A 12,966-nucleotide genomic window follows, 5' to 3' on the forward strand; every position below is an offset into this window, starting at 1 on the left:
CCACTCTAGTAGCCCCAGAAGGCAGGAGCAGACTGATGGTAGGCCAAAACTGGGCATGATAAAGAGCAAATACTACAGGGAATTCCCTGGTGGGCTAGTGGTTAGGATTCCCGGCTTTCACTGCTGTGGCCTGGGTTCAATCCCTGGTCAGGAAACTGAGATCCTGCAAACTGCAAGGCATTGCGCCCCCCCAAAAAAAATACTACCGTTTGCTACCCGGGGGATAGAAGAGGGTAATCAAACACGGTCCTTAAGCATGAAACTTAAATGGAGCTGGGAAAACAATAATGATTTACTTATGGAAGACCAGAAAAGTATCATTAAAGACATGACCAGGAGCCCAGAGGAAAGTCTGCTACCTTAGGGACAATGGAGTTGAGAACATGAGGGAGCTCATGGGGAATGAGATAAAGGGTTCAGGCTATGAGGGGATGACTTCCCAGGAGAAGCAAGATCCTGAAAGAAATGCATGATTTGTACAGGTGAAGACTTGGCCATTTCAGATGAAGGGAGCAGCACAAAGAGAGGCACAGAGCGAGGAAGCAGCACTGCATGTGGAGAAGACGGGGGAGACCCTGGCATGGCTGGGGCAGGGCTCACATGTTGGGGAGGCGGAGGGGAGAGGACTGAAGTGGGGCAGTGGGGCTTCACCAGGGACGGCCCTGTAACTTGGGCAGGTTTCTTCCTAGTATGCAGTTTCTGATGCTGAATGAAACTTGCGCTCCATTTGAAAGATTTCCCGCACACCTTACACTTGTAAGGTTTCTCCCCAGTGTGAACTCGCTGGTGCTGAACCAGGGTGATTTTCTGATTGAACGCCTTCCCACACTCCTGGCATTCATAAGGTTTCTCCCCGGTGTGGATTCTCTGATGTATTATAAAGCGTGAGCTACAGCTGAAAGTTTTCCAACATTCATGACACTTATAGAGTTTTTCCCCAGTGTGGAACCTCTGGTGCTGGAGAAATACCGAACTCCGGCGGAAAGCCTTGCCACACTCTTTACATTCGTAAGGTTTCTCCCCAGTGTGGATTCTCTGATGCTGAATCAGGACTGAATTTGAGCTGAAGCTTTTCCCACACTCCTTACATTCGTATGGCTTCTCCCCAGTGTGGATTCGCTCATGGATGACGCAGTCATAGCTACACCGAAAGGCCTTCCCACATTCCTTACATTTAAAGGGTTTCTCCCCAGTGTGGATTCGATGATGCCGGATAAGTTTTGAGTTGTAGCTGAAGGTTTTCCCACAGTCCCTACATTCATAGGGCTTCTCTCCCCCATGGAGTTTCTGATGCTGAAGGAGGTGGGAGTTTTGACTGAAGGCTTGGCCACATTCCTCGCACGGGTACGGTTTCTCCCCAGTGTGGATTTTCTGGTGCCGTGACAGTTTTGAGTTATATCTGAAGGCTTTCCCACATTCTTTGCATTTGTAGGGCTTCTCATCCGTGTGAATTCTCTGATGCTGGTGAAGTTCTGAATATTGGTTGAAATGTCTGCCACACTCACCACATTTATAAAATACCTGTTCTCTAGGGAGGCCCTGCTTTGCAATGAGATGTGTGTGGACACCACATCTTCTTTCCAGTTGTCTGGCTATCTCTTCTCTTTCAACAGTGGAAGATGTATGATCCTGGACTGGCAAATCTGTGAAATCGCCATTCTTTGAGTTTGTTTTCTTCCCCATGTCATACAGCTTCAGCTTCTCTAAGCTGTTCTCAAAGTGAGGGTGCTGGGGAACATCCACCAGCCGTACCTCCATTATCGGTCTGTGTGACTCTGGTCCTTTAGAAATGCTCAGCTCTGGAGTTTGCCCTCCATTCTCAGTCTTGGTTTTACCACCTAGCATGATAAAAAGAAAACATAATATAACTGAATCACATTGCTGTACACCTGAAACTAACACAACATTGTTAATCAACTATACTCCAATATAAAGTAAAAATTAAAATAAATAAATACACACACACACACACACACACACACACACACACACACACACACACAGAGAAAGTGAAGGGACGGAAAAAGATATTCCATGCAAATGGAAACAAAAAGAAAGCTGGAGTAGCAATACTCATACCAGCTGGAGTAGCAATACTCATACCAGACAGAATAGAGTTTAAAACAAAGACTGTAACAAAAAAATAAAGAAGGGCATTACATAAAGATAAAGGTATCAAAGAAAAACAAGAGGAAAAGAAAAAAGAAAACATAACAGTCACCTATTTATGCTAGAAGGAGAAAGGGATTAAGCAGTACTAGCTTGCCCGGGACATATGTACTTTTTGGAGGGAGACATAGCCTCCTGATGGTGCCCTGAAGGAACAGTTAAAAATATTGGAGGTGGAGAAGGAAAGCAATGCCATTAAGACAACAAAACCAGTGCAGACAGCAGAAACTGTTAATGGAGACGAATGGAAGAAGAAAAATGGGAATGGGGTGGAGAAATTGCTGGAATGGAAAGGAATTAAGAAAAGTAGAGGGAGGGAATTCCCTGGTGGTTCAGTAGTTAGGACTCAGCGCTTTCACTGCTGTGGGCCTGGGTTCAATCCCTGGTTGGGGAACTAAGATCCTGCAAGCCACACAGAGCAGCCAAAAAAAAAAGGGAAAGCAGAAGGAGCTGAGGTAGAGGAAGGAGATCTCTGAACTACAGCAAAGAGAGCTGGGTAAGCAGCTCTCATGCCACACAGCGTCCAGAGGGCTGGGAGATGCTGTCCGCAACAGTGGATCTCAAGGCCCTGTCAAGGCAAGAAACTGTCCATATGCTTTAGAGTATTCTGTAATCTTTAAAGAGATGTGCTCTATAGCAAGTCTGACTGGGGGAAAAACGGTTTGTAACACTGCCGGTTGTGAGGGGTTCATAAAAGGACCGCAATTTCAAAACCTATGTGCTGTCCCCTGGGAGAGAGACTTACCCACGAAAGGAAAAAAGACATGGCTAGTCAAGACCCTTCTAGGACTGGAGATGGCAACTGGCGGGCAAGGGGGACCCACACTCTCACTGGTGGCACTACAACAGGGAAGCCGTTTTTGCCTTTTCAGGCACCAAAGATATGACAAGTGAAACTTCTAGCTTAGTGTTTCTTGAGTTATTTTGACCATGACTCACACAGTACACACATGCTTCCACACAAAAATGTACACACTCGTACAAAACTGAAACAGAAACAAAAGTTTCGCAGAATGATACCCTTAATAAGAGTGATGAACATGTGACAGATTTTATACAAGTTTGGTCTATTTTATTTAAGCCTAGCACAGTCTAGTCTAATTTTTAAATGCTGAGCACAACTCATTGAGGAGTTGCAACCCAGAATTTTAAAAACACAGTTCAAGATTCTCAAGAACAGTGGTCCTCAAAGTGTGGTTCCAGGACCATCATTATCTGGGAGCTTGTTAGAAATTCAGATTCTCAGGCCCTACCCCAATCTGCCAAATTAGACTCTCTGGAGGTGGTGTCCAGCAGTCTGTGTTTTAACAAGCCCTGCAAGTGATTCTGATGCACACTAGGGTTTGAAACCCACTGATCTAGAAACTAAAAGAGGCAGTTGGAGGCTGTTTTTTAATGGTTTTAGGCTGCACTGTCTGATTAGGTGGTCACTAGCCATATGTGGCTATCTAAATTTAAATTAATTAAAATGGAATGAAATTAAAAATTCAGTTCCTCAGCTGCATTAGCCATATTTCAGGTGCTTATGTGGCTAATGGCTACCATATTGGAGAGTGCAGATATGTAACACTTCCATCACGGTAGAAAGCTTTACTGGACAATGCTGGTTTAAAGCTGTTGGCAGGCTAACTAAACAATGTGTAGCTGTGGCAAAGGGAGACACTGACAATTGCAGGTGGGTCCCTGGGAAAGGGTTTCATCAAGGTGACCTGAAGTGCTGGAGTCAACCTAAAGGTACCGATGAAAACAGAGTGTGGGTGAATAATAAAGGGGCATTTGGTTTACAGAGGTTCTGAATAGCATTAGCGATTGAGAGAGTATAAGAACAGGGCCAATTGAATGAGAAAGGCTATACACCAAATCTCTGGATGGTTCTTTACACTTATTTCAATTCAATATCTTTCAAAAAAAGGAAACCACTCATTCCCAATCATGCTTTCTGCAAACCAACCAATACTTCACATTAATAGAATGAAAGAAGAGAATCGTATGATCATCTCAATAGATACAGAAAAAGCATTTCGCAAAATTCAACATCCATACACGATAAAAACTCTTAACAAATTAGGCATAGAAGGAACATATCTCAACATAATAAATGCCATAAGTGACGTGCCCACAGCTAACATCATACTCAAGGGTGAAACGCTGAAAGCTTTTCCTCTAAGATCAGGAACAAGACAAGGGTGCCCACTCTCACCACTCCTATCCAATACAATACTGGAAATCCTAGCTAGAGAAAACAGGCAAGAAAAAGAAATAAAAGGTACCAGAAATGGAAAGGAAGAAATAAAATTGTCTCTATTTGCAGATAACATGATTTTATATATAGAAAATTCTAAAGACTCAACAAAAAACTGTTAGATCTAATCAATGAATTCAGTAAAGTTGCAGGATATAAAATTAACATACAAAAATCTGAATAATTTCTATACACTGAGTTTTATGAGAAATAAAGAAATTGATCCCATTTACAACAGCATCAAAAACAATAAAATACTTAGGAACAAATTTAACCAAGGGGGTGAAAGATATCTACTCGGAAAACTACAAGATATTGAGGGAAAAAAAAAAATCAAAGAAGACACAAATAAATGGCAAGATATCCCGTGTTCATGAATTGGAAGAACTAATATTGTTAAAATGTCAATACAACCAAAAGTCATCTAGAGACTCAATACAATCCCTATCAAGATGCCAATAGCATTTTTTACAGAAGTAGAAAAAACACTCCCCAAAATAAACAGGCTTTCTTCCAAAAGCTAATTTATAACTTAGTGTTCAGGAATTCATAAACATTCCGTTCTCCTGTACAGTTTCACACACACCCATATAAAATATTCTTACAGAAACAAGTTCTTACTATATTCTGTTTATATTCTTAAGTTGACCAACAGAAACCTATTTTCACTACAAAAGGTTTGAAATCCTTTAGTTTTACAAAGAAAAATGACAGAAAATGAAATGTTTGGACTCGTCTTTTCCAGTTTGGGTCTGAAGCTCCAGCAAGGGAACCTTTATCATGTTAAATCATTAAAAGACCGAAGGAGGCAAAGCTGAAGAGGAACATGGTAGGTTCTCCTGCTTACCTGTGCAGATACCTCTCACCTCTCTCCTGATGGGTGTCCAGGGATCCAGGCCCCCTGGTACTTCCCCTTGCTCCAGCTGGAATATCAGATCTGGTTTTGGGAACGGAAATGCTGCTGAAGGAGAAAGAAAAGGAACAGGAAGCTGATGAGAGTCTCCTCTGACCCCTCTCAGCCCACCCTCTGCTTTGCCAGGTGGAAAAAGAAGTGATGTCCTAGGAGATGAAGTGAGGCCAGTATGGAGAGACTCTGGGGTGTGAGGGCTCAAATTGTTTTGCTCAGGAAGAAGTTTATTCTGGCTCTGAGAACAAAGAAAGTTCCCACTGTCATTGGAAGTGTGTATGGGGGGCCCCCAGGAGACTCTCACACAGAGGAGATGGGACCAGAGTCTCCTCCAGGGAATTGAAAGAGTGAAGGAACAAACATGGAACCTTCTCAGTGCTCTGTGCCCAGAGCAAAGCCCCTCCCAGGAGAGTTCCCACAGGGAGAGAGGGGAAGTCTTTTTTTGGCCACACCTTGCAGCTTGTGGGAATCTTAGTTCCCCAACCAGGGGCTGAACCCGAGCCCTCGGCAGTAAAAGCGTAGAGTCCTAACCATTGGACCGCCAGGGAATTCCCGAGAAGTCTCGTTTAAAACCAAAGTGGTGACTTCCCTGGTGGTCCAGTAGCTAAGACTCCACGCTCCCAATGCAGGGGGCCCGGGTTCGGTCCCTGCTCAGGAAACTAGATCCCACATGCTGCAACTAAGAGTTCACATGCCACAACTAAAGATTTCACATGCAACTAAAGATCACACATGCTGCAACTAAAGATCCTACATGCCACAACTGAAGATCTCGCACGCCGCAACTAAAACCTGGCACAGCCCAATAAATAATAATTAAGAAAAAAAAAAAAAAAAAACCAAAGTAAACCCAGATCTTTCTCCAGCAGCTACTCCTACAACTGGGGATTGGGGCGCTCAGCTCATGGAGCATCAATCCTGGTAGTATTAGAGATCCCAGATCCATTAAGGAGGAAGCCAGGAGCCCACAATGGCAAAAGCTGAGTTTTAGGAAGGAAGGAGGACTCACCCAAGGAAGTTACGTTTGCATAATTCTCCAGCATCACCTCCCTGTACAGGGTCCTCTGTGCAGAGTCCAGGCTGGCCCATTGGTTCTGGGTGAAGTACACGGCCACGTCCTCAAAGCTCACTGATTCCTGAAACAACAGGTTCCTGCTCAAGCCCTGGATGGGGCAGAGGGAGTGGCCTGAACTCCAGGGAAGGGAGGAATCTCCTGGAGTCCATGGATCTGAGCCCCAGGGAGGGTGTGTACTGGAAAGAAGAGCCACACAGCACCCCAGTCAGGCACAGCCCTCAGCCAGCATCCCCATTTTCAACGTGCTTGCCTCTGGGGCCCCACTACTGTCATCCCAAGCACACAGTGCAGCACCTACTGTTGTCTGCCTGGTGATCACAGCAACCCTGGGTCTGGTTCCATGGGCTGGGTCCATCTTTCTTGCATGTTTTCTAAAATGACCACAGCAGGTATCTTTTTTTTTTTTTTTTTTAATTTATTTATTTTATTTATTTATTTTTGGCTGCATTGGGTCTTCATTGCTGTGCCGCGGGCTTTCTCTAGTTGTGGCGAGCGGGGGCTACTCTTTGTTGCAGTGCGCGGGCTTCTCATTGCGGTGGCTTCTCTTGTTGCGGAGCACGGGCTGTAGGCACGCGGGCTTCAGTAGTTGTGGCACGTGGGCTCAGTAGTTGTGGCTCGCGGACTCTAGAGCGCAGGCTCAGTAGTTGTGGCGCACGGGCTTAGTTGCTCCGCGGCATGTGGGATCTTCCCAGACCAGGGCTCAAACCCGTGTCCCCTGCATTGGCAGGCGGATTCTCAACCACTGCGCCACCAAGGAAGCCCACAGCAGGTATCTTTTGCCCAGCCTCCACCCATCCTGGAGCCCCCATCAGGGCCTCCCGCTCAGCTCCTCTCTGGATGGCCCCCTCCATATCTTTTAGTATAGACAGAGGGGCGATTCTTCCTCTTCCCAACATCTTGCCTTATCAGGAAGCTGTTTGTCCCATGAAGGCAATGTCACCTCCTCCTTTCCTAACACATCTGACTCCAGGGACAGAAAGGCAGTCTCCATTCTTCAACATGGACCTGTCCCTGATCACCTAAGCTCTGTCCGACCTGCCAACACTGTCCTCTTCACCAGGTGTGTCTCTTCCTGCCTCCCACTGGGGCCGTTTCCACCTTCCCAAGGGAGAAGGAAAGTCATAGCTTGTTTAGGCCGTTGTGCCTTGTCCCCTGCCAGTTACTTTCACATCAATTAGCTCAATCCTTAGAACACATCTGTGAAGTAAGAATTATTATTCCCATTTCTAGATGATGGGGATCAGTGATAGTAAGCACTTTCAAATAGACAAAAGTGAGTCCTCTTTATCTGAGTATTTATTACAAGGTTGAATAAGGAAGCAAAAATTTCAAAATGAACTGACCGCTTACATAAATTAGTCCTACTATAATATCTCTCCCTGAATCACACTGTCCCCTATCCCAGTCTGTCACGTCAACAACCGTCTCTTTGTGCTTAGTCCCTTATGGGTGGAGGAAATAACCGAAGAAGTATCGGAGGGTTGTAGCCATCATTGTAAAGACTGGTTCAGACAAGAACCATCGCTGGATGCTAAATCTAGGTGGAAATTTTGATGAGGAGCAGGATATGTGCATGCTCTTAAATGTTTCCCAACAGATTTATCAGTTGCAAGGGGAAAATAATAGCCATACAGTGAAGAAATCAGATAACACCTTGACCAGGAAATCTAAACATGGCTAGTGTGACTGATGAACTGGATTTCTAATTTTAATTCATTTTAATTTAAATAGGCACCTGTAGCTAGTGGCTCCCTTACTGAACAGTGGAGAGAACAGACACTTTGCTGATCCTGAATGTTAATATTCCGTCTTTACTTCCTTGAGAGTCAACAGCTGAGACCATGGTCCTGACCTTCTTCCTTCACATTATGGCTTCCACCCTCCTCTCCTCTCTAATTATCGATGCGTCCTTCGTTCTTTGTTCTCTGCAACATTCAGCTTCTCAACATCCAGCTCCATCTCTCATCACTCTGCTTTGGTCCTTTGCTAGTACTTCCTCCTTCTCCGTTATTAAATCAACAGCGTTGTAGATTCCTCTATGTGGGAAGCAGATAAGAGCAGCACAGCATAATGGCTAACAGCACAGACTTTAGAGCTGTGGTTCTCAACATGGGGTGGGGCGGGGGGAGATACTGTGCCCAACAGGGAATATGTGGCAATGCCCGGAGATGGTTTTAGTTGTCACAACTGTCGGGTGGTGGTGATGCTACTGGCACCTAGTGGGTAGAGGCCAGGGACAGATGTTACTGTGGGGGACACAGGAGGGTCCCCCACAGCAAAGGGTTACCTGGCCCAAAATGTCAACAGTGCTGAGGTTGACAAACCCTGCTCTAGAGCCAGACTCCCTAGGTTCAAATCCCATCCCTATAGCCATTAGCTGTATGAACTTGGATGAGACACTTAACTTTTTGTGCCTCAGTTTCTTCATTTGGAAAACTGGGACAACAGCAGTACCTAGCTTATGGGGCTCTTGTAAGGATGGAATGAATTAATATGTGTAAAGCAAACATCACCTGGCACATGATGTTATATAAATCTCAGCACTTATTACAACCACAGATGAGATATGGGGAACTTCCTAAAAGATTCCAAATAACAAATGTTTCTCATAGAGACTGGAGCAAAAGCTGACAGTTATATCTATCTATCTATCTATCTATCTATCTATCTATCTATCTATCTATCTATCTATCTATCTCACTTCTGAGAGGTCCTAAAAGAGAGCAACTCAGCTGAGAGGTTTGAGTTTTTAGCATCTCTTCTAGCTGGAATGCACATGACAGCTGGAAATCAAGCGGCCACCTTGGATCATGAAGTAACCTTGGGCATGAGAGCCAGTGCTAGGACAGTGGAGCAAAAAGACGGAAAGAACGTGGAGGACTTTCCTGGTGGCGCAGTGGTTAAGAATCCACCTGCCAATGCAGGGGACACAGGTTCGAGCCCTGGTCTGGGAAGATCCCACCTGCCGCGGAGCAACTAAGCCCGTGCGCCACAACTACTGAGCCTGCGCTCTAGAGCCCGCGAGCCACAACTACTGAGCCTACGTGCCACAACTACTGAAGCCCGCGTGCCTAGAGCCCGTGCTCTGCAACAAGAAAAGCCAGCGCAATGAGAAGCCCGCGCACCGCAACAAAGAGTAGTCCCTGCTCACTGCAACTAGAGAAAGCCCGCACGCAGTAACGAAGACCCAACACCGCCAAAAATAATTAATTAATTTAAAAATGAAAGTAATTTATTAAAAAGAGAAAGGACCTTGATGTGTGATGACAGTGGAGCTACCACACTAGCTCTACGCTGCCTCTCCCAGACTTCTTTGCTGTGAGAGAGAAGCTTCTATCTTGTTTAAGCCACTGTCACTTGGGGTTCTTTTAGTGGAACATAATCCCCCATGACTACTATAGTCCAGGCAAAGCACTTGGAGAGAACAGACTGTCCCAAAAGATGGTTAAACATTTCCTGACACAGAACTAATGTTGGCTTTAGTGCTGAAACAGAAGTGGATAGTCCAGTGTCCAGAAAAATGAACCAAATATACATTGCTCTTAAGTTTCTGGGATGGACCCTTCTCATTATATGATACATCCATTACATGATATACCCAGCTTTCTCATTACATGATGTAGGACTCTGGAGAAAACTTTACTGAAATTATCCTGTACCACTAAGAAAACTCTGGAGGGAAAACTTCCTCCAATGCTGCATGAATTTGTGCCAACAATGGATACAGCCTCTTACACAGGTTAAGCTGCAGTCTTTGCAATGGGCTAGAGGCACTGGCTTCAGCTCCAAACTCAGCATTCCTCCAAGAATTCACCTCCTTCATCAATCCACACCCTCCAATGCTCCCAGTTTGGGCTTCATTGTACCCTGACTCCGTGGTCTGCAGAGTAAACTCCTCCTGTGGGTGTGCCTGTTTAATCTTAGGAGGCAGCCTTCCTCTGTGTATTGTCACGCAGACTAGCACTCCCCAAATTTTAACTTGTCCATTAATTCCCCAGATATTGTACAAATGTAGCTTCTGATTCAGGAGATCTGAGATTCTGCCTTTCTAATGAGCCCCCTAGTGAGACCAAAGCTGCTCATCGGTGCACCGTACTTGCAGTTTGCATGGACGTAGATTCTCAGTTTCTAGGAGAATTTCTTGGCTGGTGCTCCCCTCTTTCCCAACCTGATCCTCCCAAGTTTATCCTACTCTCCCTCATCAACTCCCCTAACACACTCCTTTGCCATACTCTTTGATGGATGCAAAGCTAAGCACAGGACTGTTCAAGGCAGGCTACGGGTCCTGTAAAGCCCTTTCATATCTGTTTTGACTATGGAAAGCTGGAAGAAAGCTCAGCTCACCTGGGACCATGTCTGGAGCATGGCTGATGACCCCTGGCTTCACGCGGTGCCCTCTCTGTTTGGAAAAGCAAGAACCTGCAGAGCTAAGAGGAGAAAAAACCACAATGAGACTGACCCTGTCTTGTTTCCCACACTTGCCACCTCTTCCTCCCTCAGTCTCCTTGCCACTGTCCTTGGAAACATACTCTTAGGACACTGTGGATGGCCTCACTGCACCCTCGCTAGGGATTCATTGTGCGCTGCAGCTGCTCCTTTGTACACTCTACAAATTTGCCTGGTGAGGATGGAAATTCCTAGAAAGAATCTCTGAAGTCAAGGACTGCAGTGTATTCATGGCTTTTAAGAAAATCCCTGACCCACTGTGAATGCGTTACTAAGTAGTCTGCACTGAATGTTCTACTGATCACGAATGGCAACGACTCTAAACAAGCTTCTGAAGAGAAAGTAGGGTAAAGGGGGGTCCGTGGACCTCTGCACCGGCTGCAGAAAAAAATACAAGGGGTGTTCTGACCCCGGGAGGAAAAGGTAAGACGCTCAACGTCCCAGTGGGCGATGGGGACCGGAGACCACATCCACATCTTAACACACCACCCTGGGAAGCAGGCGACCCCAAACGTCACCTGACCCCACCCTGAGTACCGCGAATCAGAGGAGATCCAGCGGCTCTTCGAGGCAGGAAGGTCTATGGCGCCTCTCCGGCAGAGGGCTGGGACCAGGCTCGTGGCGCCCCGAGGGCCCCTCCGCGGCGAGTGCCAGGCCCTGACGCCCGAGCTCCGGGATGGGGAGGGCTGGGCTACTGGGGAGCAGGGTCGCGGAATCCCCAGCCGCTCCCTGAGTGCCGGCAGCCCAGCCGAAGAGCCAAAGCGGAAGCGCTCCAGGCCGGCGCCCTGGGCGCCTCTCTAGGAAGCCGGGAGGCTGGCCCTTCTCCATGGTTCCCCCAAGCCAGACCCCAGACTACTGCTCCCTCACCGGCTCTTCCCTATGGCTGCTCACCCCAAGTTGACGATCACTTCCTTAAGGACAGTTACCACGTTGTACTTCTTGTGATGCTTCGAGTTCTGGCGCTAAGGTTTGCTAGCAGCAACTTAACCTAATGAATGTAAAGCCCCATTCTCCCGCTTAGTGGCTGACGGCCTGGACTGTGACCTAAAATCATAAGTCTGGGGTCTGACTACCCAGGTTCAAATCCTGTCTCCACCATTTATTCATTGTATGGCCTTGTGCGAATTACTAACCTTTTCCTCAGTTTTTCAGTTGAGAATGGTAATAGTTTCAAACTCATAAATTCAATGGATTAACTGACTCAGTCAATTCATGCAAAGCACTTATAACTTCTGGTTCTAAACTATCACATAGATACAAGCTGTAATACTGTGATTTAAATACATATTTGGGGAATTCCCTGGTGGTCCAGTGGTTAAGACTCCCCGCTTCCACTGCAGGGGGCGCAGGTTCATCCCTGGTTGGGGAACCAAGATACCGCATGCCACATGGCCAAAAAATTAAAAAATTAAACAAATTAAAAAAAAAAAAAAAGAAATACACATTTGGTCTTCACTTCTTTGTGACACAGGAAGTTTCTAAAATCCTTGGAGTCTCCGGAGTAGTGAGACTGCCTTTGTGTCTTCTGATACGTCGGTAGCTGGGGGCTCCTAACTTCGAGGTGACAGTTGGGGGGGCCTGGTCACCAGAGGAATCCACCAGGGGATTGGGACCACGTGGCCCCACCGCCTGGAGCAGAGAGGGGCTGGAGATCCAGCTAATCACCAATGGCCAATGATTTAACAAACGTGCCTACCTGATGAACCTCAATAAAAACTCTCAAGGGATGGGGGGCTCAGAGAGCTTCCAGGATGAATACATGAAAGTGCTGGCAGGGTGCTAAGCTACTGAGGGCACAGCAGCTGTATGCCCCTTCCCCCCACACCTTGACCCATGCACTTCCACTTGGCTGTTCCCTAGTTTTATCTTTTGTGACAAACTGGTAACAAAGTATTTCTCAGTTCTGCAATGAGCCTTAGCTCTAATAAACCGTTAAACCTAAGGAGGGAGTCATGGGAACTCCAATTTTCAGCTGCACAGTGAGAAGTACAGGATGCCTGGGACTTGCAATTGATGTCTGAAGTCGGGGCAGACCCCTTAACCTGAGGCTCACCTGGGTAGTTAAGGGTCAGAATTGAACTGAAGTGTGGAGAGTTAGAGAAATGGTGTGGGGGAAAAAACAAAAAA

The 12,966-nt window shown here is 46.2% G+C and overlaps 1 protein-coding gene across 4 annotated transcripts; it reads right to left on the reverse strand.

Annotated features, from left to right (window-relative positions):
- Positions 1-268: 268 nt before the first annotated feature.
- Positions 269-11,572, reverse strand: ZNF619 (zinc finger protein 619). Of its 4 annotated transcripts, none has more exons than XM_036870711.1 (5): positions 11,377-11,572; positions 10,738-10,820; positions 6,328-6,454; positions 5,259-5,369; positions 269-1,838 (listed from the first exon to the last, which is right to left on the reverse strand). In XM_036870711.1, the coding sequence occupies exons 2-5, from the start codon at positions 10,756-10,758 to the stop codon at positions 394-396; spliced, it is 1,704 nt and encodes a 567-aa protein (XP_036726606.1). In that variant the 5' UTR covers positions 10,759-10,820; positions 11,377-11,572; the 3' UTR covers positions 269-393. The 4 variants fall into 4 exon arrangements, with proteins under 4 accessions (XP_036726606.1, XP_036726605.1, XP_036726608.1 ...); XM_036870710.1 differs by having other exon boundaries at positions 5,259-5,372; XM_036870713.1 differs by lacking the exon at positions 11,377-11,572 and having other exon boundaries at positions 5,278-5,369.
- Positions 11,573-12,966: the final 1,394 nt, after the last annotated feature.

This window comes from Balaenoptera musculus, chromosome 11 (genome assembly GCF_009873245.2).
Source record: "Balaenoptera musculus isolate JJ_BM4_2016_0621 chromosome 11, mBalMus1.pri.v3, whole genome shotgun sequence".
NCBI classification, from domain to species: Eukaryota; Metazoa; Chordata; class Mammalia; order Artiodactyla; family Balaenopteridae; genus Balaenoptera; species Balaenoptera musculus.

Bases quoted from the DNA above. Each gene is read 5' to 3' on its own strand.
- ZNF619 (XM_036870710.1), bottom strand. From the start codon at position 10,758: ATGCTCCAGACATGGTCCCAG. The intron at 6,455-10,737 runs GTGAGCTGAGCT...CTGTTGTTTCAG, and splicing joins TGCTCCAGACATGGTCCCAG to GAATCAGTGAGCTTTGAGGA. The intron at 1,839-5,258 runs GTAAGCAGGAGA...TTATCATGCTAG, and splicing joins GGTGAGAGGTATCTGCACAG to GTGGTAAAACCAAGACTGAG.